The 25,944-nt window shown below is 38.6% G+C and overlaps 1 protein-coding gene across 3 annotated transcripts in view; it reads right to left on the reverse strand.

The window, feature by feature from the left end:
* The window catches only part of PDGFD (platelet derived growth factor D), a 140,577-nt gene that overhangs the window by 3,376 nt on the left and 111,257 nt on the right, over positions 1-25,944 (reverse strand). For all 3 annotated transcript variants that reach the window (XM_062020397.1, XM_062020398.1, XM_062020396.1), the window contains 2 exons: positions 24,465-24,666; positions 11,924-12,138 (listed from right to left, as the gene is read on the reverse strand). In XM_062020397.1, the coding sequence (XP_061876381.1) occupies positions 11,924-12,138; positions 24,465-24,666 (417 nt within the window). The remainder of the gene's footprint in view (positions 1-11,923; positions 12,139-24,464; positions 24,667-25,944) is intronic.

Below are 25,944 nucleotides of genomic sequence, written 5' to 3' on the forward strand. Positions count from 1 at the left end.
CAGAAATTAATTGATTACAAAACAGTGTAAGAGATTTGAGGATAAGAGCATTGGGGCCCTTAGGGCATAAACAGCCCTTAATGGCCCCGACCAGCATTAATTTGGACATATTTTTGCTTTACTTCCAATTTTTTCTTTCCACTGTGTGACACCCTGCTGTACTGTTTGTTCTGGAGCTTTGGCATAGTCAATTATTTCCTACATCAGGTAACTTCATATCGTGCAGTTCCCTATGTCCGAAGTTACTCTTTTGTGCGTAAACTATCAAGCATGTTTCCTTTGGCTTGATGATTTTCAGGCTTGTAACATAGTTGAATTTCTCTGCCCCTTCCCTCACTTCTATAATATTTCTTTTCTAAAGAACAAAGAACATTTTTTAATGAAATTCAAAATTTCTGAAGCACACACTAGAATTGGTCCAACACCAAAATGCCTGCGGGAAGCAAAAGGAGATGAATGGATCTTGTGCAAAATATGTGTCAAATCTCATTGAGTTTCTCTGGAATCTGACTTTGTTGGCTTACCTCAAAGATCTCTACCTTAATTTAAATCCTTTCTTAAGAATTTAGGGTGAATAATGTGAAACAAACAAGCAAACAAACACAACTATTTCCTAGGAAGTATACATCACATAGAAGGCCTCTGAAAAAAATCTAGGCAAGATAATCCTGAGATCCCTAAAGCAGAGGGTTGTAGGTTATAGAGAAGATGAAAAAGAGGCAGCAAACACAAGAAGCAATAAAATAAATTCTATTTGGGTATATGCAAGAAAATACTGCCCAGAGAGAAGATAATAAAAATTAACAACGCAAAACCCTGAGCAACCTCATCTAACTTGAAAATTCTCTCTGCTTTGAATAGGAGATTAGGCCAGCTGACCTCCAGAGCTGCCTTCCCACTTGTACTATTATATGAATCTATGACTTCTGAAAAATCGTCATCTGGATTTACAGAAAACAGTCATAATGTTGCATTTATATCTAGTCTTGTGTGATAGTGTGTGTAAAGCATGAACTGAAAAATGCTGAGCAGGATGGTGACTTGCAGGAGCATGCTTTATGAGTCTACTGTTGGAGACCAAGTTGCTGTTTGGGAGCTCAGGCCCCCAGCAGCATGGTGGCGCAAGTTGAGGGGAGAAAATCTGGTTTCATTAGTTTACTGTTGATAAGCCTGAAGTAGTTAAAAAAAAAGAGATATATTAATTTCTAATTTCTGTCCTGAAGCTCAAATACTAGTTTGGATTAGGTTCAATAAATGAATTAAGACTAGGAACACTTCTTACAGCACATGGCACAAAAAGATATGCATCATTGTCAAACTGGTATGGATGGAGAGGCAGAAACTGAGTTGCAAAAGACTCTGCAGCACATTATCAGAAAACCTACCAGTGGCACTATATTGACCTTTCCCTTTTGAAATCATTTATCTACTGATGTGGAGCAGAGCATGGAGAAAACAAGGCTGGTTCTACTCTCTGTGGCCTCAAACATTTGAGTCCAGAAACCATACACTGGTAAGGTACTAGAGTTAACATATTTCATCTCTCGGCAGGCTGTTGTGACTCATGTTTGCTTGGCCAAGTGACTGCTAGATTAGATAGATTTGTCTTGCTTGTTTAAAAGATGAAGTCTGTCTTGTCTATGACTTACTAAAGCCACTGGTCCAATAGGAAGTGGGACCTAAACATCTTTAGTGTTTCAACAACAGAAACACCCACACTCTGCCCTGAATAACAGATCCCCTAACTAACAGATCATACTGTTACTCAGTTAATAATCCCCTTTTTCTTACAAAGTAATTTCTGTACTTTGATATCACAATACTATCCAAGAATTGAGAAAGTCTCAGGAAGGAAAGGGCATAAGGGGCAGCATATCAGATCAACAAAGTATTAACAATTTCAACAGAATTAGAAAGTAAAGAATCCAAAGTAAGTGTGAATGACTCGCCAAAGGTCAACCAAGCATGCTGGGAAGGGCTGGCAGGTGAACAGCCTTTGGGATGAGACCATTCATTCTCTACCATTAATGCCTGGAAGGTAGAAAGGCCATAGGATGTAAAAAAGTGAAAAGCACTGAACACGGTCTATAATTTTATCAACCCATTTGTGATAAAATTTATCTTTAACCCATGTAATACTGAGAGGAAGGACTGTGCCTAAGCAAGGTACAGATATGTTGTTTTAACTTGTTAGGAGGATATAATTACTTTTCCCTGTAAGAAACACAGAGACATGTAATTTAGTTTTATTTTTTTTTAAGCAGTACAATTACAATGAATTTGAATTTATTTCAAACATTAATTGACTCAATATACGCAATAAATCCCCATGGACACCAGGGCAATTTATCTTATCACATTGTCCTCCAAAACACAGAGGAAGTGAACTCAATCAGGTTATTATGATTATTACAGAGCTGAATATAAACAACATCTTCAAAGATGCTTTCTTTTAAAGAAAAAAACCTTTCTAATTCTTAAAATCAGGTACAGCCGCTGCTGCTGAACCCATGATAAAAATCTTTATTTAAAGAAGGCTTTCACCAAAACCTGACAAATGCAGATGATTGGCAATTGCCAAGATCATGGACAAGTTAATCTGCTTTTTTCAACTCAGAGAAAACAAAAGTATACAATGGGATGAGAGAAAATATGTGCACTATATTTAAGCTCAAAAACCTCTTGACAACTTGGGATTTTCCCTGTATTTTATAATAAGAAACATGAGCAATGTAAATGGGCTTTGCTGATAAAAGTAGAAAAATAAATTGGCAGACACTTCCCCAGACAAGAAAAAGGCAATGTCTGAACACAGCTTACGTCATAGAATCATTTAGGTTGGAAAAAACGTTAAGATCATTGAGTCCAACCATAAAACTAATACTACAAAGTCCACCACTATAACATGTCCCTATAAATGGCACATCTACATGACTTTTAAATACCTCCAAGAAGGTATTTAACACATCATTTCCCTGGACAGCTTGTTCCAATGCTTGACAGCCCTTTCAGTGAAGAAGATTTTCCCAATATCCAATCTAAACCACCCCTGGCACAACATAAACCCATTTCCTCTTTTCTGTTACTTATTTGGAAGAGGAGACCAAGGGCCATCTCACTACAAACGCTTTTCAGGTAGTTGTAGAGGATGATCACGGCTCCTCTCAGCCTCCTCTTCTCCAGACTAAACAGCCCCAGTTCTCTCAGCTGCTCCTCATCAGACTTGTGCTCCAGACCCTTCATCAGCTTTGTTACCCATCTCTGGACATGCTCCATCACCTCAGTGTCTTTGTTATAGTGACGGGCCCAAAACTGAACAAATTACTTGAGGTGCGGCCTCACCAGTGCCAAGTACAGGAGCATAATGACTTCCCTGGTCCTGCTGGCCGTGCTACTTCTAACATAAGTCAGGATGTCATTGGCCGCCTTGGCCACCTGGGCACACAGTTGGCTCATATTCAGCTGCCTGTCAATTAACACGCCCAGATCCTTTTCCTCTGGACAGATTTCCAGCCACTCTGCCCTAAGCCTGTGGTGTTACATGGAGTTGTCCAGATCCAAATGCAGGACTTGGCACTTGGCCTTGTTGAACTTCATACAGTTGGCTTCAGGCCATTGATCCAGTCTTGACAGATCACACTGTAGGACTGCTACATTATTAATAACTGATCACAGAACTGAAGCTCAAAGCTCTCTGTCTAGCTTCCATCTAATAGTTTTCAGCTAAATACAAAGGAGTTAGGAAGAATCTGGAAATAAGGCTGTTTCTAGTGACCTCAAAAGTTGAAAGAAAACCCTTTATTCTGAAAATAGCTGCTGTTTATTCATTACATGGTCAGGTCCTCAAAGGTGAGGAACTAGTGAAATATTTGAAATAGTTCAAAGAAAATCTTATTCAGGACAGTTTTTTGCTCCTTTTCAATGGGATCGGTAGCTGTAAGGACATATGAGGAAGGTCCAAAATGCCCAAAAGATTTCTTTTGTCTAGGTGAAAAAGAATAACCTTGCAGTTTTCAAATTAAAGGAGTAATGTCTTTTACTACTAATGAAAATGTAGTGTCTCATCTGTTCAGATCATTGCCTCACAAAGGATATATAACTACAGCCATATCCTTCTCATCAAACACTGAGTTAATTACGGTCATAAAACTATTAAAGCAATTAAAAAAAAATCAAGATAGAGGATTTAGTTTCTGAATTGGATTTAGTGGTTATAAGTAATACAAAAAAGGGGTATCAGGGCCTTGTAACATTTCTTGTGCAGACAGCTTTGTAGGAGCACACCAATATGCCAGAGCATCTGAGAAGTTTCAAGGTAAAGTGGCTGTGGCCACTGCAAAATGTTCTTTGGAGATAGTGGTGAAGAAAATATAAAGAAACTGCTTGCATATGTTTCCTTGCCAGGAACCTTGCTCATTGAGTGTGTAATGAATTTGGATGCCAGCTTTTGAAGGATTCTTTAAAGGAGAGAGTAAAGCCATCACAAATAACAGTACCTGCAAGCTGAAGCCAGAAAAATTCCTATCTGGAATTAGAGCACACTTGTTCAACTTAGGCCAATTCATCACCCGGACAGCCTTCCAAGGAACTGTGGGGTTTCCAGCCTGTTTGAGGACATCAGAAACTGTCTGCCTTTCCCAAAGTAAAAGTTCAGGTCTTGCTTTGGGGGCAGCGATGTGCTTTCCAGTGGCCTGGGGAGTGCAAGAGGTTAGGGCTGACAGCCCAGCAGCCCCTCTAATCTCAGCAGATCTGTGAGAGTACTTCATGACCAGCGGATGAGCAGAGCAGAGTGAGTAATCACTGCTGGAGAAAGGGCCCAGCTGCAGATAATCTGTTCACCCTGACCCATTCCTGGCATTTCTCCAGTAGAATCTGTAACAAAGTAGTGACTCCAGAGAATGATTCATGTGAAACATCTGCCTCTGGTGGAGCTAACTCTGCTAACTAAGAAAGGAGCCCAAAGGCTGGACTCAGCTTTAGATGGGTAGAGCCAGATGAGGTGAACCACTCCTTCCAGCATTTGTTTATGTTCCTAACCATGTATCATCTATATTTTAAGTCAGGCAACATTTAGCCATGACACTCTGTGATGACTGATTTCTGTTTTAGTAGAAAGCAAAGAGTAACAGGAATCCCATCAACACTTCTGAAAAATAATTTTTAAAAAGGGATATCCAGTTGCTCATAGCCATTTCTTACTCATTATTATTTACTTTATTTATTAAGAACAATAGTAATATTATTTGTTAAGTTCTTGACAAGTAGTTTACACACCAATAGAAATCTGAAGTCTCATTCAAAAAGTCAGCAGTTTTTTTTCTAATTAGCTTGTGAAGACCACAGATAATCAATAACATGATTATGGCTTACCAAATATCTAGTGAGCTTCGTATTCCACTGACAGAGGATGGAAAACAACTCTGGATGCTATTTTAGATAGTGAGATTTGTACTTTGCAGAGCTTATTTTAAAATCCTGCTATGCAGCATTATCTAATCTTCTCCTCATCTAAAAATACTATAATTTGAGCATGCAAACCAAATTATATTTGTCTGAGATTCATGAAAGAGGAAGCATCAAGAGTGCAAAACTTTCAACACAGATCCAAGTTCTGATACACATGAAAACTCTTACTCTGCAATTTTTGAAAGTTATCTAATCCAAAGGTCACATACAGTTTAGTTGTGCTCTGAGCTATCGAAACCGAGCATTATGGGAAAATGGTTCATAATTTAGCATAGGGACCTTTACTGTAGTAGGAACATAGCCTAAGATAACAATACAAGACCCAAAGCTGTATTCTTTCTTAACAGAGACAATTACAGGATATCAGGAACAAGAAAAAAGTTTGTTTGCTGATTGGTGGTAGCATTCAAACTAAGGGATTATTAAATATAGAGGAGATTGTTGATTTTTTTTTAAATTTGTTTGAATATGAAACACCTGTTTTTAACACAGGAAACAGGAAAAAAATTAATTGCCTTCAAACTCGGGCATCTGAAACAGTCACTACAGCTATGATGTTTTTGACACACATGATATCAACAAGCCTCTTACTTTTTGTGGTTTTGTTGTGCATCTTGGCTCTAGTTATTGCATTTTCACTGACCAGATACAGGTGTTCTTCCTTCTCAAATTACCTCTTTGCCCAGACATGTACCATGGAAAACCTCACTTGTTTAACTTCCAGATGTCATCCCAAGAATTTTCAGTTTCGTCTAGTAAGAAAAGAAGTTTCTTCTCTCACTTCACCCCTGTGCCTCCTCTGCTTGTCCTGTAACGTAGCAGTAATTCCTGACTCATTCTGTTTCCTTGTATTTGCATTCCAAATAAATCCCATTGCTGTTTGTTATATAATATTTCTATGCGTTAACTCTTTTTGTCAGGTTAATTCTATGCCTCTATTACCATAACAACCTTTTATCTCCATTAAACATGTACTATCAACTCTAGGGCATACAACAATCAGACCAAATTCCTTGCATACTGGTTTGACGACACTTTCTCTTTTTAATCCTTTAGCAAATTTCCTTTGTCGTATCAGTAGCATTCGTATAATTTTTGTCTTGTTACGCTACGTTTCCCTGTGTAAAGACAGTGAGAATTATTGTCTGTTCTCTCAACTGCCTCCTTGCACTTTGCTTCTCATTTCTCTGAAAAACACACCAAAACAGAAAGAAAAAAGGCCCCTACAGCAGCAAATTGTATGTTACATTTCTTAATTCTATTTTAACAATTCCTCTGTTTTACTGAAGTCTCATGTCATCTTTTTATTTTCTCCCCTGCTCCCCTGGGTTTTTTTTTCCCCAATAATACTACCTACTGTCTTGTTTTCCCTTTATAATGCTGGGTCCAGTAAAGGCTGTTTCTATGCTCCAGAACTTGTGCAAAGGCCTAGTATTGTGTAGGTATTTTGAGATGCCTGCTACCTCTTTCAAGGCAGCAAGGGATATGAAATAGCCACTCTAACACTAATCTAAACCTTGTAATTGAGAATTAATTGCATGTACATCCTGTGAAGGCATCAGATAACCTCCACTCAATATGGAACTTGAATGGAGGTATAGTGCTTTGAAAACTGGGGGATGGAAAGAAGCACCTCTAGACAGTGAAAAATGCATCAGTCTTTACAGGAGAGACAAGAAGTAGGTAAAAGACACAATCAGCTTTCACCACTTTGCTTTTCTCCTTATATGCCTTTTGGCTGTGTTGCTCAGCACTGTGCTTTTGGAGGTTTATACACTCTGACAAATTCTTGTTGCTACCTTAAGAGCATTTATTCCTCATGGAAACTCATTTCACATCTCATCAGTTACAGCAATGAGATGGGGAAACCGATTTCTTGTTTCTCTGAGGTATGTGAGTGCTGGGTGGATGGCACAGCTGCAGCCCAAGTTGAATTGAGTCCTGGCCTGAGTTCCCCCACACATCCTCAGGGCTGGGTGATCACCAGGTTTGGAGCCCCTCTCTCTTTAAAGAGCAACTCCAGGCATTTCCAAATAATTGCACTGAAATGAAAAGCTCCCCTTTAGCAAGATAGACAGCAGCAAACATAAGCATTTGATCAAGGTGTGCTGCATCCATTTCCATGTATTCCACTGTCTTTCCCTTGCACAAGGCCCTGAGACATAACTCAGTATTACTTATGGTAGACTGTGCCTGAGAGATGTTTTGAGGCACTTTCAGCACTTGGCCTGTTTAGTTTGCCAGGTTCATGACAGTATGTGATAAGTCATGAGTATTTTGTCCACGAGCTTTGGTCTCAAGTAAACTCTCTGTTAACTCAAGTTATGTACCTGTTTATTTCTGGAAACTACTGAGTATTTTGGTAAAGTTATGGCAAACATCCAGGTTATAAAAAAGACCCAAGATCTCATTATTACCATTTCCCAGGGCAATAAAGAAAAAGGTACACCTTACCATGGCATTCTCATTTTCTCATTCTCCCTGCTGTTGAATTACTTCTTACAATTGCACACAATAGGAAAAAGTTGTACAGTCTGTTCAGGGAACTGGAGCAGCACTCAGAGCTTGGGGAAATTAAAGGCTATATGTGATAGCTATTAGGCCTGCAATATTAGGAGGGAGCGCTCCATGATGAGTATAGTGTGAGGCTTTGAATAGGAATTAAGGGGTAACTAAAAAACAGTAAGAGCATAAGAAGAGAAACTTGAAATCTCTCTGGACTAGAAGCTTCTCTTTCAGCACTCTGGGCATTAGTGTCCCCCCAGCTACTGGGATGCAGCTACTCCAGCACCGCAAGGCACTGTCTACAGAGCCAAAAAGGAGCCTATTGCTTCTAGAAAATGTACCTCCTCGTTTTTCTCACCCAGAAATACCAGGTAGCTCAGAAATACCAGGCAACTTTCAAGTGATTTCCAGTCACGTTTTTACTGTTAAGGACAAGCATACACCCATGTGCAAGACAAACAGTTCTCGTGGGTCCATGAGCTCAGTAGATGAAGCTCCAGGATAGCAGATAAGCAAAATCATCCTGGCAAGAGAAGTGGTCTTGGGTCTGCAGGATTCAGTTTCATCTGCTACAAACACCTTCTCCACTTCACTATCTTGTACTGCTTTCTGGTGTGTTTTGCAAGTAAATCAAAGCGATTGAGGCTTGTGTTTGAATTTGGCTACATTCTCCTGCAGCAAAAGGCTGAGCTTTTTAAGCAAATTAACAGCACTGGAGATTTCATAAGCTATGAAGCTCTGTCCTTCATTGTGTGGCTAAAGGATTTTTGGTTAAGTTTAATGGGTTTCAAATTGTCTTCAAAAAGAGTAAACCAGCTCTATGGTTCTAAAACTGACATGTTGAGAGGCGCCTCCTCAGTGCCTTTACTGCCATTCATTTAAATAAAATTAGAGTTAAGTGTCAAAGGAGAATAAAGAATGAAACCGATTAGCTGTGCATGGCTAATAATAATAATAAAGTGGAAAATATTTTGGACTAAAATTAATGGACACATCTTTAGTATGTCATACGTGAATTTATATGCATGACTTCCACTCACATTAATGGAGACACTTGGCTAAATTTCTGCTCAGTGAGTTGTTAATTTATCCCTAAGGGATCACATTTGAATTTAAATTTACAAAAGCCATTTAACATTAAAGCTGAAACACTGTCTTGAATTCACACAGTTTTCAGAGAACAAAGGAGCAGTGAAATAAATTAACAGCGATACATTACTGTGAATATTGATTTTCCTGAATTTAGTGATTAATTTGGGGAAGTCACAAATTGTGACATCCTAGTTCTGATCAATATCAGGTTAGCGTGATATTCTGGTGTCCCAGCACCCGATGCTCCATAACATCTGATAAAAAATAATTGCTTGATAACATGTTTATAATTAGTACTTTTCTTCTAGCTGCTTTCAATAGTTGGCTTAACTTTTGATACAGATGTGATCCATGATACTTTGGTTTATATTCTAGTTCTCTCAGAATCCTTCTGAATTATGCACCATGTATAAGTGTTCAAATTCTATCTAGATTTACTGTACGAAACCCCCCTAATTCCGTTTTATCATTTAAGATTAGTTCCCTTTCTATCTCTCTTTTGTTCTCTTCTTAAGGGCAAGATTATTTAGGAAGATCTAATTTTCCTTTAGGTACTATTCACTATTTTCTCTTTCACTGTGTCTTCTCTTATTTCCATTTGTTTTCTAAATAAAATTATCCAAAACTTTTCAGACACTTTCCTTACAAAGGTTTCTGATGTATATCTTCTCCTGGATCTCTTCTTGTATGTTTTCTGCTTCTAATTATCTTTTCTACTCCTGCCTGTATTCTTTTAAGCACCAACAGTCAAAATCCAGCATAAGTAACCCCATCAGTTTATCCAGGCTATAATATGTGCTGTGTTATTACCTGTTCACTTCTGTTCCTTCAGAAGACTGTCACTTGGTTTTTTTTTCCTATCATCAACGCATTAAGTAACTGTTTTCCTGAAGCGCTTCATGGTGATTCACTACTCAACCTTTAGTCTAACTTCTACCCCTCATTTTTCTCTCCTCCTGTCACACATTCAGCGTTACATGAATAAATACTTGAGACTACTCATCCCAATGCTTGCTGTTTTTTCTAATCTGCATTTATAAGCAGTTACAAAGGCTTCTGAAACCCTTCGCAGCTCTCTGCTGTTCAAGTATGTTATTTCCTGTGCTAGTTGTCAGCTTTGCCATCATTCTGTTCAGTTCCCATCAGACTGATCATACATGAAATACAATCCATGTGCTGGGGGCACTCATAGGTAGCCACTTCTCATGTATAAAGTTGTTCATCCCTTCTACCTCTTTGCTTTTTATCACTTAAATAGCTTATAATCCATGTCTGATATTATCTGGTCGACTCTTTGCTCTCTTAAGGAGGTGCCAGGTCTTTTATCATTCTTGTACAATGTTGTGGTGCTGTATAAATATTTACTCATACATAAGGCATTCCAAGTTCATTTTATCAGCTCATAGTCATCTAGTTTTTTTAATACCTATTAATTTTTTTTTCCAATTAACTTTTCTACCACTGAGATAAGGCTTTCTGCTCTGTAATTACTAGGGTCATCCCCTGCATCTTGTTTAAAATTGATAAAATATTAACTATTCTCTAGTCCTGGCTGATGTGGTGTATGCTTGTAGACTGCAGTTAATTGTGGGAAAAAAATTCTCTTACCTTAACCACACTGCTCACAGCAAAGTAAAGGTCTGACCTTCAACAACCTCTGCAGCCCTAGGGTCTCCCAAGTTAATGTCCTTATGGTATGAGCCCACATCACATCCAGATTTAAAAGCCATAAATTTATTTTCATTTCAGACTTATATCAAGCGGTAAATCAGGCTCTTATTAGAGATATGTGTCAGAAATTAAGTCAGCATGGCATGTAGCTACCTAGTTTCAGGCAACTGAAAATTTCTTATGCAGAAATTTTGCCTTCCTAAAAGATTGCTTAGTGGGAAAGAATCTAGGCCTGAAAGATTCAATTGCTTCCTACAGGTAATAAATCTGGAAGGGAAGAGACTTTACAACTGACTTAATTGTCCTTTCCAAGCATGGTCATAAGTTTCAAAGATGTAGCACAAAACAAGAGGAATTGCAGTCAAACGTCTCAGGGAAAACATGTCTCTGTGTTACCAAAAGGAATATTTTCAGTGATATGTACATTCACATTGTACCAGTCCTTTGCTTGGAGAAATCAGTCCAAGGTAAGCCTCATTCTTGCAAAAAAGTTCCCTAGGATGTTGTGGCAGCATCTTCTGAGACAGGTGGCAAACGTTCTCTCCACTGTCTTCTAAATTAACTTACCCATAAATATCTGTTAATATCCATTTCTGACACATATATAACCTCCTCCCACTCTGCTCATTCACTTTAAAATGCAAATCACTGTGCAATGTTGTGGGCATTAAAGACATTCATATTACACTTATTTGAACTCTTGCCTTCCTGGAGGTTGACTGTCGGGGTCTGTGTCACTGCAATGGAGGTATGAACGCTGCTCCATGAGGTACCAAGCTAGTATACAGCATGAACAAGAGCAATACCTAAGTTTAGGCTCCACTCTAAGGCAACTTGAACCTGTCTGGAAGCCTAAGAAGACTTTTTGTTTCGGGCAGAACAGTGACTACAGGAGGCATTCATTTAAACACTCTAGTCAATCTTGAATGATAGTATCTTTGCCTATAACACTTCATTGTGGTCAGTGATTTTTGCCTATTGATTCTTGCACTGCAGATCCAACGATAATCAATATAAGCATGATAATATAACATGATAATGCTACTATAACATGATATAGTATAATGATAACAGAACATGATATAGTATGATCAGTAGAAGCTGATAATAAATATAAGCAGAACACGAGGATCCGGGAATCCACGTAAGCAATACATGCCCAAAAGAAGCACCAAAGAAAAGAAAATACCTCGTGATATTTTTTCACTGTTTTCCCTGACATGCACATGCAGGATTTCCAGTTTGATGTCCCACAGCCACAGTTTCCTCCACATCGCTGGACAAGGAGACAGCGAGGGAAGAAAACTACATTTGTCAGCTTCAGTTCCTCCCTTAAATTGACGGAGTAGTTTCTCGGAGTGCAGCTGTAACGTTTCACATCATCATTCAACCTGTCCAAGTCAACTGCAATGCAAAAGATGTTTCATTAGTAAGGTTTGAGTGGGACATTCCTCTGGTTTATACTACTCTCCAGGTAGCCAATAACACAAAGTGATGTGGCACTGGTTAGAAAATGTGTGGAGTGTAGTGGTGATGATTGCTGCTATAGTGATTTCTACTGTTTTCAGGCTCTCATTCTGCTCCCATTGTCTCCTGTAGCAAAGTTCACACCGACTATGAGGTGAAGGGAAAGCTTGCAGTAAAATATTGCCCTGAATGCTGAAGACTGGTCATTTTCTTTGCTTTGTCACTGACCTATTGGATCCTTGGGTACAAGATTCTTCTACTCTCTTCCCTCTTTGCTTATACCTGTATTATTCCGGTGTTGAGCTCTTTTTTTTTTTGTAATTATGAACATTTCTTTTGCCTAACTGCAGGCATACAAAAGGCAAACATTTTAACAAGGCTCTTCCTGTGGTCAGTAAAGAAATATCTTTGGAAAGTGATTTATCCCTGCCTCACATTTAGCACAGGTGGCATGACTTGCTCTCTCAAGTTGTCTGTCTGTGTTGTTTATGGATGGAGTTCAGATAACTCTCTTTTAGATGGAGAAATCAATGCAAACAATATTAATATCAGCTGGTAAATGCTACTATAATAGGCACAGAAAGACATAATTAAAACTGATGAGCTTCATTGAATGTCAGTAGTTGGTTGGTATTTAAATACCTGATATCTCTGTGAGATGTGTGTGTCATGTAAACAAGTAGTAAAGCTAATCACAAAAATAATTTATAGACTATCAACTATGGCTTTAAGTGCTGTTTCTACCTTCAGCTTATAAAGCTAAAAAAACACCAACCCCAAACCCTTCTAAAAATACATTTTCCACAATTGTAACACAGATAAAAGTAACAAATTTCATGAGTTTTATTTCTATATGAGTTTTCTGATTTCTTCTTCCCTCTTTCTCTTCCTGCTTCTTCTCCTTATGATTCTGTCTACCAACTAAGTGTTTAAAAGCTCAGTAATTTATTCAGGATTGGAAGACATTAGAACTTGTGTTGTATTCCCACCTCAAACACTAGTTGCTAATTGCAGGAAAACAGGAACAACTCAAATGAGAACTGAGATAGTGGTGTAACATTTGTGAACATATCAAATTTTCATAGATATGTTTAATAGCTCAACACCATCTCTGGTCCTGAATGCAACTATGCTTGTGCCTTACTGTAAACATGTGAAAACCTTCAACAAAGACAGTTCATTCCTTCTGTGACTCAGTCCTTGTCAGCGTCACAAAGTAAACTGTGGAAAAAGCTATGATTTGTAAATATCATGTACCTTTACATTCTGGCCTAGAGATATTCACAAGGCAGATATGCAAGAGGCAAGGGTACATAAATGTCACGAGTGCTATTACAAAAAATCATACCAGCTTCACTTCTCTGGTAAGATGTTACCTCAGTCAATGGGAATTTATCAGATAAGCTGCAATTTTATAGCAATTGTGATACATCTCACCATGAAATCCCAGTGGTTCTCTCCAGAGAGCTAGTGTCTCTCCAAAGGAGGTACAGATCATCCTTCTGATACAAGCACAAAATCAATGGGGCTGCTGGTATACTCATTCACTGGGAGAAAAATACACTCCAAAAGTCCACAGCCAGGACTTAGAAGTCCAGAGAATATTGATTTCTTTAGCAGATGATATTTTCTTCCTGTTGTTACTATCCAAAGCTATCCCTTCTCATTGCAGGCTCTGGGGCTAATTTTTCTTGCAGGGAAGTGTTTCCCATTTCTCAAAACATTCTCATCAGGACCTTTGTGTCATCAGCTTTGCTTACCAATAAAGCAAAGACATATCTGGCTACCATTCATTTCAGCTGATTTATGTGAAGGAAAAAGAAACCAATGGAAGAAGAAGGCAGAAAATATCCTGCCTCTATGATTAATGAGATTTCTTGAAGGAAAAGCCTGGATCATCCACATTCTGGCACTGCAACCATCCAGGGGATTGGACACTGATACAAGCAGGCTCCTATCAGGATGGGTTGGCTGTGGATGAGGATGGCATTTGCTGATGGTGCATATCTAGAAGAGTTAGAATAAAATGATCAAAGGCTTAATTCTGTCTTAATTCAGCTGGAGTAACATAGGAAACAACACTTTCAGTAATGGTCACTAAAAAGGGCCCAGACCCAGGTCATATGAATAGACATCTGTGTCCAGGAGAATATATGTGGGAGACTGAACAAAATGTACTCTGTCACAGATGAAATTTTCCCTCAGGCTCAACGGTTCTCCTTCCTGCACTGAGTGTAACCTGTTACAACTGATGTGTTATAAACACAGAAATGAGTCTTTGTAATGAGACTGGCAGAGAGGGAAAGCACCAGCATTTAAAGGACCCAGGTGGGGGGCTTTCCTGCAGAGAGCATATTATATCCATCACAGTGTTGCACATATTAGCTTCGGTACTTAAACTGCTGAATTTAAATGGCAAGGGGTGACCTGGCAAAGGGCTTTCACTGGAGGGAAGGCTTTGCTTGCTAGCCTTCAAAAGCCTAGTTTTGATGACTTTCAGAAGTCTTTGCAGGGTCTTTTAGGCTGTAGCTGAGTCAGTACTGTGGAGAGCTGTTGACTTACTCAAAGCGTAGGAGGGAATAACAAGATAATTAGGATATTTTTTTTCCTATGCAGTATGAAGGAATCAGCTGTTTTCAATGAAGGCTCAAAACTTTGGATGCATTCTTCACAAATTCTGAAATCAACCATTAGTAAAATATATTTTATTTAGTGTATTTTTCTATTCTGAACTATATTTGAAAAACCTATAGGAAATTTTTCAATGGCAAATTGCATGAATTCTCCTTAGTATCATAGTCAAGACATTCTGATTCTGACATTAGCAGCTTTTGGTACCTCAAATCCCAGAGTTATCAGTTAAGATGTTAATTCTCTGCACTTTGCTATCTCTTAGGTATGAGAATCCAGGTTGAAAAGGACAAATAGAGTAGCTGAAAGGTCTTTATGTTAGTGATGTTGAAATAATGAGAATAAATAGCTTCAAGCAAAGAAGAAAGGATTTAATAAAGGGCTTAGGAGGTGCACAGGTCATACTCCATAAAAGTTCATTTGGAAGTAAATACGTAATGCTCTTTTTGACTGGTATAGAGAAATCCAGTGCTGGGTAGGATAAGGTGAGCACACAACATCTGTGAACACCATACAGTGTATACACTGTATCACCTGACACCAAATAACAGTTCCCATTGCCTAATTATCTTTAGACCATGCTTTGCAGCCACCAGCAAAATAACCCATTTTGCTCTAATCAACTCTGCCAAAAGCTTCAAAATGCATTTTTCCCTGTCTTGGGATTGTTTCACTGTCTGGAGCCAGTCCAATTCCTCATCCATATAACAATGAGATTTTACAGCACAGTCAGTTTCATGCATAACTTCACTGCTGTGGCTAAAATGTAACCTAGTCTTGGTGTGATTGCTGTGAAATCCTGCTGCTTTACTTATCAAGGACTGAAACCATTGGAGTCCTTAACTTAAAGCTAGAACTAAAGCATTCCATAGACTGGATGCAAATTACTTTAAAATATTATTACAGAATGTCTGCATCAGAGATTGAATTTAAAGGCAAGGAAGATATAGAAAGATGCACTGGAGCAGTAAGCTGGATACTCGGTGTACAGTGCTTACCCTCTCCTCCCTCTTAAATCCTATGCTTAAATCTATTCTCATTTCACATAGTGTTACAGCATGTGCTTACCTTGAAACATCGATCTGAATCAGAAGTAAGAATTGAAATCAGGGACTGCAGCTTATACCATGTTTTATTCAGAAGGGACAGCCTTAAAGATTGGAAAGAAAACGTATGCTGCTGGTCACTGACTAATTTTAAAAGGACAGGCAGTCTGCTTGGGTTTCTTTTAAGACTTTATCTCTTTCAAATTAATACAAGACCCTAACATTGTAAGGTCTGAACATTTAACACTTTTTTTTCCATGCATCAGCCACAGATCAGAGCTGAGATGTAAGAGATGGTAGTCACCTTGCCATGGTACTCCTATATCACACATCAAGGCCATCTACAAGCAAAGAAAGAAGGATTCAGACAGGTGCAGACCAGTCAGTCTAACCTCAGTCCATGGTAAAATAAACAAGTGAATCCTCCTGGAAGCAATGCCCAGGTGCGTGAAAGACAAGAGTGTGACTGATAATAGTCAGAACAGATTTACCAAAGCCAAATTGTGATGAACCAATCTGTGAATTTGCCATGATGAGTCAGTTGTCTTTCTGGATGAGGTCAATGTAGCAGAAATATCTGCGTATTCTTGACAGTGATCCACATCATCCTTCCAGACAAATGCTGAGATGTAACGAGATAAGTGGACTACAAATTCAGTAGATAACCCAACGGTCCAAGAGGCTTGCGTGAAGTGGTCAGCAATTCCAAGTACAACTGGTAGCTGGTTACCAGCAGTGCTCCTCAGAAGGTAATGCTGGGGGCAACACCACTTGAGATCTTCACTAATAATCTATACAGTGGAATGGTGTGAGCCCTCAGCAAGTTTGCCAGTGATGTCACATTAAGGAACTGTGTCCACATGTTGCAGGGGCTGCCTTTCAGAAGGACCTCAGCCCTCTGGAGAAACATGCTGGCAAGAACCTCATGAGGTTCAATGATACAAAATGGGAATTCCTGCACCTAATGTGGAATAATCCTATGCATCAGTCTAGATAGTGGACATACCGGCTAAGTAGAAAGCTTGTAGAAAAACCCTCCCAGCAGACAGTAGGTTAAACATGAGTCAATTGTTTGCCTTGCAGAGACAAAGGCTATATACTGAGCTGCATTAGGAAGAATGTGACAGCAGGTTGAGGGAGATGAACACTCCCCTTAGTGCAGCTCCTGTGAACTCCACCTTGAGTGTCGTGTCCAGTTTTGATCCTGCTCCAGAAGAGAAAGATGAACAAATCAAGAGTTTAGTGAAGGGTAATCATGATTAATAAAGTGCTGGTCCCAAACAGCCACAACAAGGCTGCAAGAACCAGATTTGTTTAGTGGAAAGAAGGCTAAAGTGAGTTCTAATAATCATCTCTAACTATCTAAAGGGGGTTACAGGGAGGAAGGAGCCAGTCTCTTCTTGGATACACACATCAAAAACAGAAGGAGCAAAAATCACAAGTTGAAGCAAGGGACATTTCAGTGAGTTCTAAAGAAAAACTACTGACCATGAGGGTGGTCAAACATTGTCACAAGTTTTCCAAAAGCTTGCTGACTCACTCTAGTTGGAAATATTAGAAACTTAGCCACAGAAGACCTTAAGTATCCTGATTTAACTTTGAAGTTGGTCCTGCACTAGGTTTGGATGACATGATCCATGGTGGGCCCTTAAAATGAAAATTAATCTATGATTGAATCTGGACTGCCTATATGTCTGCTGCTTTTCCTGAAAGCATATTCACATCACTATCCGTACGGACAGATAAGGTTTAAAAGTCTGAGTTTGGACTGCTATGAAGGCAATGTGGATGTGTGGAACCAGATTTCGGCATAACACTCAGCACCAGACTATGCTGATGACAGACAACATTAAGAATCATCTGTAGGTAGACAAACTATAAGGCTTAGATCCTGTAAGATGTTAAAATACTTGAATGCTCACTGAAGGAACTTTCCCACATTATACAGGCAATGGGTGCAGACACTTCCTATCTGCTGATCATCCTTCCCTAGATATCAAGCAGAAATCTACATGTCATAGAATCGTAGAACCATAGAATTATAGGGTTGGAAGGGACCTCCAGATATTATCTAGCCCAACTCCCCTACAGAAGCAGATCAACCTACATCAGGTCGCATAGGAACATGTCCAGGAGTGTATTGAAGACCTCCAAGGAAGGAGACTCCACAACCCCTCTGGGCAGCCTGTGCCAGGGCTCCGTCACCTGAACAGTGAAATAGTTTTTTCTTATGTTTAAGTGGAACTTTTTGTGTTCCAGCTTCATCCCATTATCCCTTGTCCTGTTGCTAGATACAACAGAAAAAAGGGATGCTCCAACCTCCTGACACCCACCCTTTAGATATTTGTAAATATTAATGAGATCCCCCCTCAGTCTTCTCCAGAAGACTGCCCCAGAAGACTTCTCCAGAAGATAGCCTCAGTTCCCACAGCCTTGTCTCGTATGAAAGATGCTCCAGTCCCCTGATCATCTTGGTGGCCCTGCTCTATACTCTCTCCAGAAGTTCCCTGTCCCTCTTGAGCTGAGGAGCCCAGAACTGGACACAGGGCTCCAGATGAGGCCTCACCAGGGCAGAGTAGAGAGGGAGAAGAACATCACTTGACCTGCTGGCTACACTTGGGTCTTCTGTCAAAACCATGCAAACCTATGCCCATTGTGTTAAAATTTCTAACTCTTGTGCTCTTTCTGGAAACTAACCAGATGTATCATTGAAGGGGCTTGCACTTGTTAGTATGGCCCTGTTCATACTCTGTGAATCAGCAAGGGGTGGCACTGCAGTGTGATTGCACGTCAAGTAGGGATCCAGAGCTCAGTTCTACTTTATATGGCTTACAGTTTATAAAAAAAATTGTTGTGCTGATGTTTTCATTTTGACTCTTGGGTTTAAAAAATTTCTGCTCTAGAGTATGGAATTTCTCAGAGACCTAATGAACCCTTTCTTCCCAGCATTCACGCTTCACTAGATTAAAGGTAGGTGCTGGGGCTGTGTCAGGTAGAAGTACTGTAAAAGCAGCTAAAGATATTCAGGGCAGTGCTGTATCTACTGAAGCTATGGTGTGATTGATCTAGACCTGGAAAATGTAGTTCCATACATATGAAAACAGTAATTATTTTCCACTGATTAAATCACTTAAATTCACTGACACTGATGAAGTTTTTCTTCTCCATGACAAATGCTGACTAAATCCTGTTGCTTTCAGTCTTCAACAAACATGGCTGACATGGCTGATGGTTTTCACTGTTCCACTGCACATGCTTAATGATACCACAACAAACACTTTGTTAAACATACCTGAAAACTTTGATACTGTCCAAATCTTTCTTGTGGAAGATACAGTTTGGATTTAGAACAGAATCACAATGCAAAGACAAACCTTCTAAATAGAGTACCTGTTGTTTTAGAGGAATGAGAGACCAGAATTTCAGTGGGATTATAACTATCTGCCTGAAACAAGGTTCACAATAGATAGGCCTATTGTAGACTGGCAAACCAATTATCAGCTGTCAGGTAGCAGAAGTAAGCTAAACTGCCACTGTCTTAAGAGGACAGTTTCATTGAAATCAATTGAATTTAACAGCTTACTACAGTGACAAATAATACACTGCAAGTTTCACTACCATTTAAAAAAAAGTTTAATAAGAAAAGCTTTCACTAGAGTGACAGACAATAATGTCATGTGAAGTATGAGGGAAGTCTCATTTGTTACACAGGGGGAAGGATACAGACGTAGATCCGAATTAGATTGTGAAGTGAATGAATGTGCATAGTTTGCATCAATAGAAAACTTGGTTTTCAACTGGAGAGGGTGCAAGAAATATCTTGTTTTTTAATTAGAAGGATTACTTTAAATTAGCAGCTATTTGAGAAAGTATTCTATCTGTTTGGAATATTCACCTTTTCCATGAATGAATGAGTATTCAGCATTTGTTATGGCTGCACTACCTGTTCTGGGATAGCTGCACAGAAACTTGCTGGCAGCTATCCCAGAATCCTTCAAGGAAGGGTAAAAGGATGTTTGCAGTAATCTATTGGCCACTGTTTTTAAACTCCTGAGAAATTACAAGTCAAAATTTTAACCTCTTGCTAGACCATTGTAAGCAGCAACAATTAAAAACTATTAAGAACATGACAAAACTTGTCTCATCTTGGGAATCTGTTTGGCAATGGACAGCAGAAATATTCCATGAAAACTTGTGGCCCCATCCTGCAACTTCTCTTCTAGAGAGCAGTGTGGCTATGCCATCAAGCGTTTATTTATTTAACTTGTAAAGCTGTCATTGTAGACAGATGTTACTGCAAGAATGTCCCACCTAATTAATTTCTTCTGATAGCCAAAAGCTTATTTCATACTATTTCTAACAAAGAAAATGAGCTCAGAGGTGTGTGTAGTCTCGTTAACTATGAAAATGTATCTATCTACATGAGTTCCTGCTTCCTAGGCTTATTTCTGAAAAGAAGAAAAAAAATCAACATGACACATTGTTTTTTTTTAAAATGAACTCTTTTTCTAGGTACCATCCCCTAGACATTTAGATCTACTTATATGATGAGAAACAATTAACATTTTCTTTCTCCTTTCTTTCTTCATTTCTGCACAAGCCATTTCACAGGAAGAGCTTTTTTTCAAATTTTAAAGCCTTTTTCAATGGGATGTAAAACTTCAGAGTGAACAACAAATGACAAATGCAAAAAAGCATGTAGAAAAAGTTAAATAATGTTTAATTGATGGGTGAAACCATTTACAACAGTATCTCTGAGGAGCTCTTCTAATATTATTAAGCAGATATACTGATGTTTTAAAAAATTTAAACCGTAAGATGAGGTTTCCTTCAAACATATCTGAATGCTTCTTGTAAGTCTCTAAAAGAAGAGAAACTTATTTGCCTACAAGTTCAACATAACTGTGGAGTATGACTGGTTTTTTTTTATATCTATCTCTACTCTTGCTAAGAATGGTATTAAATAACTCAGTAGCCACTGATATCCTTTTAAAGATGCTTTATATTTGTAATAGCAGAATTACTATGACACTGAGGTCAGTTACAATAGATTATAGCAATGCAAAAAGAATTATTTTAATGGATATACTTTAATTAGTATCAACTGACTTTTTCTTAAGAGTTTAGAATGAGCTTAAGGCTGCATATTCATTTTCAGAATCTAAAATGCAAACATTTATTAGTATAACTGCTGCAAAGGTTATTCGAAACATCTACTTGTCATCTTTTCATGTAAGATGTGTATACTGTAGTTTATAGATTACACAAGGCTTCTCATGTAAGGATTTTGAAAATGTGCATATGTGTCTTCCTCCTTCTTTTTTTGCCCCTCTCGGCCTGTCTGAGTTTCTCTGCAGCTCTACGGGTAACTTTTAATGGAGTGGTTAACAGTAAACTGCACTGAACATAGTAGAACTAAATTTCAGACTTCCTGTGGTCATTAGTGAGACACACCTGACACCAATATCTCATTTCAATAGTGTAAATGGAAAGAAATGCATTTAACTCAACAGAGTCGCATCAGTGTTGTAGAGATGTGAGATCAGATGGAATGGAGTTATCACACATATAGATTTAATACTTTAGATTCTCACAGGGGTATCCAGGGAGAAATTATTGTATATGTGCATATCAATGTGTAAAAATCCATGATGGGAGGTAGGTAATAATATTTAAAAAACCCTCACTTTTTTGTTTTTTGTTGTTTGGAGGGTGGTCAGACATAGATTGTCTGGAAAAGTTGTGCAGTCTCCATCCTTAGAGAAATTTAAAACCTGACTGGTCATGGTCTGGAACAATCTGCTTTTGGTGGCCTTGCCTTGAACAGAGGGGCTGGACAAGACAAAGTCCTGAGCTGCCTTTCCAGTTGATCTAGTCTGTGATTTTGTGAGTTTCAGCTATGCTGAAATACTGTACTTCTTATTTTCTTGACCCTAATGCTTATCTTTATAGATGATTGATTGCCAAATTGGAAAACTATACCATTTAAATATCATTTATCACACATCCCTATTATCAGAATTGGTATTTAGCAACACATCCTCTTAAGCTCAATTTTGTGGAACAATTTTGTATGGGCAGAGAGTTGGATAGGAGTGAAATCATTAGTGATTAATTTGTATCATCTATATGACATGTTCCAAAAATGCTGTAAAAGATAGGCAGAGATTACATTAAATTGTTCTTATCTACCTTAGGGCTATTCTAGCTAAGGATAAAAATTGAAACCCAAGCTGGAAGCAGAAACAGATAGATATCTGAAGTAAACGATGGTATAATCTATTCTATGTTGCAAGGCTATCCCAGTGCCTATAAACATTCCTCAGAGATGCAGGGTCTGTGTTTAAAAGCTACCAAGCATTTCTAATTTAAGGACTTGTTAAAGCTATTCCCTACTTCTGACATAACCCAAGAACAAGTCTGCAATCTTGTCAGAAATTTATGACTACATAAAAATTCTTAACTGAATTTTTTTAAAGGATTTGATTGTGGTGAGGTATGTTTGTCCAAAAGGCTGCTAACAGTCAGGGACTTTGGCATTGAATTTGAAGACAAAACTACAACTGCCATAAAAGTTTTTTTTTTTTTTCATATTCCTATAACCAAAACAATGTAAAAATACTATTAAAATAAATCAAGTATGAATAACTGGAAAACTTCATGCTTTTTACAGTGTTTTGTTACGCAAGAAGCTGAATTACATTTGTAGCAAATGGAGAAACTTTTATACATTTGATTTTTCCAAGCACTACCGGGTCAGATTGATATCTCTTCCCTACATGATCAGCATCAATGAAGCAGCAAATGCTGTTTTTTATATAGCTGATGATTTACATATAGGGGTAATAGGTCAAATGTGATATGAGAATCAAATGAAATCTGGAGAATAGAACCAGTATGGGATCCAGGTTTCTAATCAGCTTCTATTAAAGTCAAGCCAGATCCTTTATTCCTTTTGTATACGTGTCTATTGGTGCCAAACACAACCTGGGAATAGAGGACACACAGACTGTGTTTTGCAGCACCCCATATGAACTCAAACTGACCTCAGAAGTGAGGCAGCAGCAGTTAGGTGACATTTTTCACAAAATGTGTTGTGGATGCTTGAAATTTCTGACATGTTAAAACGGAACAAAGTAAAGGGATTCAGTTTTTACTGGATTAGTACTCAGTACTTTATTGCAGATTCCTCTGAAATGCTGAGCCCAAAACCAGAGACAGATAGCTAATGTGTCTCGGAAACTGTACGCCAAGTTGTCTGTGCACTAATACATTGTATGTGCTTGAGATCATTCTCCTGCACAAAAGTTGGCATCCGTGGGACAGCTCACATCCCTACCATTTCTCTTACTCTCCGAGACAAGGTGGCCACGTGCAAATTACCAAGTAGGAATGACAGCTGCTGTCTGCCAACTCCTGGTTCATGCTCAGCAATGACCTGGGAGAATGACATTTAGCCTAGGCCAAAACCAAGCAGAGACCAGCTGACAACTGAGCAATATTGTGACTGGATTTCAGGTCCTGGGAATGCTCCTTGACACTATTTTCCCTAATACAGATGCAACCTACATATCCCTTTTAAGATCAAAGCCTCAGCATTCGAGAGCAAGTAAGTTACAAACATAAAATTAAAATCCTCTCTCCCTGCTTAGCACATGCTTAATGTAGTGAGGATGGGATTTGAGATGCAAATAAGCAGTAGATTGCAGAGAATCAGAACTGTGATTTGGGCATTATAATTTTAAAGTTATGAAGAAGCACAGAAGACAATAATGACAAGAGAATTCAAATAAAATATTTAACTCCAAATCTTCTGTGAAAACTACAGCAATTGTCATCTTGGAGAACCCTAACAAGCCTCTTAAATCTGTATTTGAACATAAAGGGCAATTTGATCAGACCTTTCAGTGCATGGTTACCCCAGAGTAGGACTGTGTCTTCTAAATAGTATTTGTTTATCATGATGGGTTTGTACTGCTTGCTTAGCTCCCCTTTGCTTTGCCATTTGGTGGATGATTTGAATGAACAGAAGGAATCAAGAAACAACCCAGAAATGTGTGCTTTGCTCAATTACAGGCAAAGATGTTAAACCATAAAAATGTTTCCTGCCAACATAATGAAAAACAAGGAGATGTTCACATCCTAAAAAACCAGCTGCACATACAGGTGTCTGCACCAGATGCTTCCCTATGCATAACATGATAAAAGTGATTATTCCTTACTCAACACAGAACAATCCCTAAGCAGGGTATTTTAAGGAGGTTGATAGTGCAGGTAATTAGGAGCCCCATGCCTTACACATAAAGCAGTGTTTAAGAGGATGAAGCTGAGAACCATCTGTGCTTTACACGTGGGCCTATATTTTCATTTGTGAATCATTATAATGATGGGCAGTTTTCTGTCTGATGTTTCAGGCGAGGTCCTACTCAGTCAGAAATTGATTAAGGATTAAATGACTTATCACTGTTTTTAATAGATAGAACCTTGCACTGTGACAATCTAACACCTGACCAACAGACATTTTTATGAGGAGTGAAGGAATATCCTGGTCTTGCCCCAAAGTATATATGTAGTGTCTTTTCCTACCTTTGGACTTCCTGTCATGGTAGCTCCTGCCTCGATAATGGTGGCCACTGTCTGTGTACAAATTCTCAAGATCTTCTTGCCAGGAGTCTGGATTAAAGTGTTTGAGCAAGTCCTCCACTGTGTCAAATGCAGCAATGGTCTGATCCAGTGCTTCAGCTGTGAGCGTTGGGTCAGTCACTGATGGAGAGGGATAGGATACCCCCTAAGAGTGACATATATCTCAGTGTACTTGGAATAAATTACACACCACTTTAAACAATTGAAAACAGTTACTGAGAAGCTTATCTCATTATTAAAGCTACTTTGGGCCATCTTTTGAAGTCCTTAGCTGGGCCAGGCTTTGTTATGCCTGTGTTTGGGGTTTTTTTTTCAAGAGTAAAAGAAAAGAAGGAACTGCCAAGCAAATCCCAGAGGAGACGGAGGGACTGGAAGCACTGCCACTGCTGACTGTCAACAAGCACACCAGCCTCTCAAAGTGGGTGATGGTGTGCACATATACAAAGATGTAAAGGAAACGTCTTTTGAAACCACTGTGATGGCCATGACCACAGAACAGAAGTACTTTGCAGTGCTGAGGGTTGCCTTCACAGCTCTGTCAGCTGTCAGTAAATCCATAACAGGCAGATCAGAAACCACAGCAGAGAAAGAAAGGCAACAACTCCTTGATCAATTTGGACAAAAAATTTTGCTTGATTAAAGACTTGAAAAGATGGCTCTTTATTCCCAAGAATTAAATATATTATGAAACACTGATAAATGTCAATACTCTCATCTTTCCACCAAAAATGCAAGTTACTAAGCAAACAAGAAAAAAAGTGATATTTGAACGCCTGCAATGAAATAATGAATATTGGGATTACTAACATAGTGATATCGTAATACCAAATGGTGTACTAATTCCCACCAAGAAGAGACAAGTATCATTCTCTGAGCATATTTGGCAACCACTGAACAAGTTGTACAACTTTGACAGAAAGATTGCAGCAATTTCATTTTTACTGGACAGGACTTTCAGCATTTTTAAATAATTGCTATTTAGAATCACAGTATTCACTACCTTGATATCACTTTTTCCCTTGGCCAAGCACAAAGCCTAATACTATGTGTAAAACATGCAAAAAACCCTATAAATGCAGGTCTGTAACCTTCTGAAAGGTCAAAATACCTGACTTTATCTAACAAGAAGCATAAGATAACACAAGAATAGTTTGGATTTAGGTCTTACAAGTTAAAACATTGGGGGGAAAACCCTAGACATATTCTCCTCTCACGAAAATCCAGCTCTAAAGTAATGTAGCAGAAATATGCCATTTAAAATTAATGGCTCCCCAAGATATTTTTTTGCCTCATCTCCCACATAAATGCATATGTTAAACTATTACTCTTTGTGATTAACTCCACTCAGTTTGGTAGTAATGCAAAGGTCAACTCATTTGAGTAAAGTTAATCACTTGTTTGCAGGACTGAGTCCTTCAATGCT

This window comes from Colius striatus, chromosome 1, assembly GCF_028858725.1.
Source record: "Colius striatus isolate bColStr4 chromosome 1, bColStr4.1.hap1, whole genome shotgun sequence".
In the NCBI taxonomy this organism is placed as follows: Eukaryota; Metazoa; Chordata; class Aves; order Coliiformes; family Coliidae; genus Colius; species Colius striatus.